At 41.7% G+C, this 5,437-nt stretch overlaps 1 protein-coding gene across 1 annotated transcript; it reads right to left on the reverse strand.

Moving 5' to 3' along the window:
- Positions 1–2,155: 2,155 nt before the first annotated feature.
- Positions 2,156–5,037, reverse strand: LOC117256673 (uncharacterized). Its single transcript, XM_078171598.1, has 2 exons — positions 4,725–5,037; positions 2,156–4,626 (listed from the first exon to the last, which is right to left on the reverse strand). Exons 1-2 carry the CDS (start codon positions 4,894–4,896, stop codon positions 2,723–2,725), a joined length of 2,076 nt encoding a protein of 691 aa, XP_078027724.1. The 5' UTR covers positions 4,897–5,037; the 3' UTR covers positions 2,156–2,722.
- Between the last annotated feature and the right edge of the window lie 400 nt (positions 5,038–5,437).

Consider the following 5,437-nt stretch of genomic DNA (forward strand, 5'->3'; position numbering starts at 1 on the left):
ATAGGAACATCCTCTCGCTCAGCCCTCTCAACCGCCGTGTCTCCACTGAGAGGGCGGAGTAGGAGGAAGGTTCCTGTAAAGTTACTGGGCTCTGGATGTGACGTAATCGTTGCGCGACCATTTTGGCCAGGGGACATAGGGACGCCGTTAGCTGATAGCGGTGTCTGGTCTGTAATAACTCACTAAATGGCCCGTGAAGAAAATATTTTTTCCAGCGGATGTCTTAGTTACAACATGATTGAGCTAAATGGAGTAGTTTCATGTCGTATCCGACAACGGGAGGCTTTTAACAGATGACGTCCTGTTGTTAGCTTTGATGCTGCTGTCAGCTGATGCTTTCTAAACATCGTGATTTCCCATAACTGAATAAATACCACACATATCAACACAAAACTGCTTTGCTAGCTCAATCATGTTGTAACTAAGATATCCGCTGGAAAGAATATTTTTTTCACGGGCCATTTAGTGAGTTTTTTTTACATGGCGGCGAAAGCTATATGAACGAGCTAACCCTCGTCTGCTGAGTTTTAAAAATGCCGGCTATTTTGTTGCTTTCTGTTGTCGTCACATCCCGCCTTGAGTATATCCAATCAGCACCAAGTAATCCCCAAGCCCCAGCCAGGAGTTTCTCGGGGCCGTTCTGAGTACCTACCCCGAGGCAGGGACTTGTTTAGCCCCCGTAAAAGTTCCGTAACTCTGTCCTTCGGGGGTGGTTCCTGCGCTGGAGACACGCACCAACGGCCCCGGCCCCGTAAAATTACCCCGAAGTTCCTGCGGTGGAAACGGGCCTATAGAGAACTACTGATGTATGGAAAATGGTATATTTTTAAAAAAAAAAAACTAAAAAAAAAAACCAAAAACGTTTTTGCTGTATGGTAATGACGCTGAATGGGCCATACAAAAAATTGTAGTGTATGTGGCAAAATTTCAGTTGACCCCACCAAATCTCACTTCAAGGTTTTTTGAAAAGTTGGCAGCCCTTCAGTAGCACTATAAAAATAAGAGACTTGGGACGGACCCCAAGAACCTCCTACTTGTTTCTAAAACACAAGGCCACTTGACTGTGTGAGATCTTATATGCCTTTTTACTTGAGACACATCAAAGTCTCTTTTCCTGCAGGTCTTGGAGAGTTATGACTTCTCACCTGTGTGGATTCTCATGTGGGTCGTCAGGCTACTTTTACATCTCAAAGCTTTCTCACATGTTGTGCAAGTAAATGGCTTCTCACTATTATTATTATTTATTATTCTCACTCTATAAACAAGCTTTGAAAATTTTAGACCAGAAACCACAAAAATGGGGCACCACTGCAAAATCATTGAAAAATACAATTTGTTGACTTGTTCCAATTTTATAAAGTTCTCCTTTCTGAAAGTTGTTTTTAAGTGCTTAAATGGACTGGCCCCACAAGTGATGTCTCAGATCTTTAAAAAGACAGACAACTGTAGGACAATGACAAGGAGCATAACCAAGCAAAACTGTAAAATTCCAAGGTGCAGGACAACATTTGGCCAATCATCCCTCTCAGTGCAATGTACACACCTTTGGAATTCTTTACCATCAGAAATTAAATCCCAAACAGACCTAAAGAGGTTTAGTGTGAAAGTTAAACATTGGCTCAAGCAGCAGCAGAAATGTGAACATTCATTTCTCACAAGTCATTGTCAACACAACAGCACTTTACCAATGTTTAATGTTAAACTTAATTTGTGTTTTAATCTGTAATTTACAACTGCAACTGTGTTTATTTATTCATTGTATTATTCACTGTATTTGTATCATTGCATTTTTTATTGTATTCAGTATATTTTACTGTATTTTAAAGCCTGACCAGGGACAAAGACTGCAAATTACCTGAAGCTAGATGTCTTATATGCATCACATTTTCCCATTTTTTGTGACAATGTTGTATGTATCGTCCCTGTTAAATAAACATTAAAGTAAATGCTACTTATTATTGCAATATTCACAGAAATACAACAAGGAAACAACTTATTTTCTTGGGTCTGGTACGATGATTGTAAACTGTCATTGGGTCTGTCAGGCTGGAGAAATTTTCACAGTAATGTGAAAACCTAATCTCAGACATTTTAAGACATTTTAAAGGAGCTGTAGACACCCTGACAAAAGATCACAGCAACAGGACAAATCTTCTGGGATCAGTTTATTACTGTGCTCACTGCAAAATCAGTCATACTTTGAATTACAGGTTCCGCTCACATTTTCATGGACAATATTTCCAAACTTTTTCATGACTTTTCAAGGACTCATAATGAAGAATTTTCTTTTTCTTTCCCCACTTGCCCGGCGTTTTTCAAACATCAGATTCAAACTCTATGTAAACATAATTGGCACACAGGAAGGGAGAGACAAACTGAGGGAGAACATGACAAAACAAACCTGATGGTAAACAAACATTGTCACACATCGACACATATTAAAGCTACATTAAGATGCCAGCTTCAGAAAATGAATTTGCCATTATGTTACATTATATGGAGGGTTATCCACTGAAGATGATTCTAATAATTTCATTATACACAAACAAGTTCTGTGACTTATAATGATTTTGACTAATTCCATGACTTTTCCAGGTTTTCCATGACTCTTGCAAGTATAAAATTCATTCAGACTTTAAAGCAGTCTCCTCCTTTTGTTCTTTATCTCACTAGTTTAACCTTTCCAGACCTGCAATTTCAATTAAAATTCAGGATTTGGACTTCACTCCCCACTTTTCTTAGCATGCTTTCTGGAACAGGCCTCTGAAAGCTCTGCCACATGTTTTGCATGTAAACAGTCTCTCTCCTGTATATGTGTGACTTCAACTGGAACCTCTGTGCTCAAGTGATGCACCTTTACACCTGTGTGCGTTCTCATGTGGCCTGTCAAGTTACTGCTAGATCTGAAATGTCTCCCACATGTTTTGCAAGTATACGGCTTCTCCCCTGAATGAGTCCTCATGTGGACTAACAAGACATCACTACGTCTGAAAGCTCTCCCACAAACTTTACAAGTATACGGCTTCTCACCTGTGTGGTTTCTCATGTGGATAATCAGGCAACGTTTCCCTGTAAAACCTCTCCCACATGTTTTGCATGTATGTGGCTTCTCGCCTGTGTGGATTCTCATGTGCCTTGTCAATGTGGACACATTCCTGAATCTTTTCCCACATGTTTTGCAAGTATACGGCCTCTCACCTGTGTGGATTCTCATGTGGACTGTCAAGTCACCATTACGTCTGAAAGCTCTCCCACATACTTTACAAGTATACGGTTTCTCCCCTGAATGAATCCTCATGTGGACTAACAAGTCACCATTACGTCCAAAAGCTCTCCCACATACTTTACAAGTATACGGCTTCTCACCTGAATGAGTCCTCATGTGGACTAACAAGTAACCATTATGTCTGAAGTGTCTCCCACATACTTTACAAGTATACGGCTTCTCCCCTGAATGAGTCCTCATGTGGACTAACAAGTCACCATTACGTCCGAAAGCTCTCCCACATACTTTACAAGTATATGGTTTCTCACCTGAATGAGTCCTCATGTGGAACAACAAGACACCATTACGTCCGAAAGCTCTCCCACATACTTTACAAGTATACGGCTTCTCCCCTGAATGAGTCCTCATGTGGGCTAACAAATAACAATTACGTCCGAAAGCTCTCCCACATACTTTACAAGTATACGGTTTCTCACCTGTGTGGATTGTCATGTGCCTTTCCAATCCTGACTTCTGAATGAATCTTTTCCTGCATATTGTGCAAGAAAACAGCTCCTCACCTGTGTGGATTCTACAATGCCTTTCCAATCCTGACTTCTCACTGAATCTTTTCCCGCAGGTCTTGCAAAGGTACGGCCTCTCACCTGTGTGGATTCTACAATGCCTTTCCAATCCTGACTTCTGACTGAATCTTTTCCCGCATGTATCGCAAGAAAACGGCTTCTCACCTGTGTGGATTCTACAATGCCTTTCCAATCCTGACTTATGACTGAATGTTTTCCCGCATGTTTTGCAAGCAAACGGCTTCTCACCTGTGTGGCTGTTCAGGTGTCTCTGCAATTTTGACTTGCGCTCAAAACCTTTCCCACATACGTCACATCTTAAAGGTTTTTTACCTGTATTTAAGTTTATCACAGCAGAGGTGTGTGGACTGTTACTGTTCATTTCACTTTCATGATGTCTTTTCTCTGCTTGAAGCTCTGTGTTTCTAGTTGATCCTGAGTCTCCATGCTGGTATTCTTCCTCATCTTGGCTCTCAGCTACATCAGAGTTGTGACAGAGCAGCTGGTGCTCACTGGTTGGTATCACAGAGCTTATAACTGGTATAATGACAACAGACTCTTTCTCTGCTGCACTTTGAGTGTCATCATGAATGAAGTCCAGAGTCTGATCTTCACTCTGCTCACTTTCCTCATCAGCAGGAGTCAACATGAAGCCATCAGTCTCCTGCTTCACTACAAGCTGCTCTCCCTCCTGACTGCTGCACACTTCCTCCTCTTCCTCTTTAATCTGTGGAGGCTCTGGCTCCTCTTGGTCCACACTGGACTTCCTCTCCTCAATACAGAGCTGCTGCTCAGGGACAACCTCCTCCTCCTTACACACATGTTGCTGTGGGAGCTCTGGAGGGACACACAACAACACCAACAGCATACTAATGTCATGCTACAGCAAATATACACACACCACAGTAAATATGTCCTAATTCAACTTTACACACCTGTCCTGTGTAACTTTATTTCAGGCTTCAAAACGATATCCAACAGTCTGCGCTGACGATCGATCTCTTCCTCGTACTCGACGATGCTTCTTTTAAAAACTCCCAATATTTCTTCAGCAGCAGCAGTTAGTCGCTCGTTGACAAACTCTCTCAAAGACTCAACTGAACACATTGTTGTCTAATGTAGGCTACAGTAAATGTGGCTCGAGGTTTAACTCATAGATTAACCTCCCGAAGTTAACTCAGTCATCTGGGAAACGCGAGTAGCGCCTTTGTCTTGTTTTCTTCTTCTTCTTCTTCTTCTTCTTCTTCTTCTTCTTCTTCTTTTTCTTCTTCTTCTGGTTTGATTGGCGGTTGGCAACCAGCTTATCAAGCGCATTACCGCCACCTACCGGACTGGAGTGTGGAACAGGAGCGTGGCAGTCAAAACAAAACAACACAAACAAACAAACAAACAAAAAAGGTAAAGGGAAATACAAAGTTCTATATCTTCTCCATTAATCCAGTGTCTCTTAGATATTTCATGAGATGCTTGGATGTTTTGCCCTCTGCTTCTGCCCCAATGAGGTTTCCTATGCTGAGTTTAAGTTAAGCAGTTTTTCCAGTGTTGCTGCCAGTTTCTTCCTCTCCTCCAAATAACTCCTAGTCTCGCCACCAGACAATCAGAGATCTCCGCCTTCTGATAGTCTGGGGACACTCCTTTCTCAAGTGTG

This window comes from Epinephelus lanceolatus, chromosome 1 (assembly GCF_041903045.1).
Source record: "Epinephelus lanceolatus isolate andai-2023 chromosome 1, ASM4190304v1, whole genome shotgun sequence".
NCBI classification, from domain to species: domain Eukaryota; kingdom Metazoa; phylum Chordata; class Actinopteri; order Perciformes; family Serranidae; genus Epinephelus; species Epinephelus lanceolatus.

Excerpts from the sequence above, each read along its gene's own strand:
- LOC117256673 (XM_078171598.1), bottom strand. The coding sequence starts at position 4,896 with ATGTGTTCAGTTGAGTCTTTGAGAGAGTTTGTCAACGAGCGACTAACT. Across the intron at positions 4,627-4,724 it reads AATAAAGTTACACAGGACAG|AGCTCCCACAGCAACATGTG; the intron begins GTGTGTAAAGTT and ends GTGTCCCTCCAG.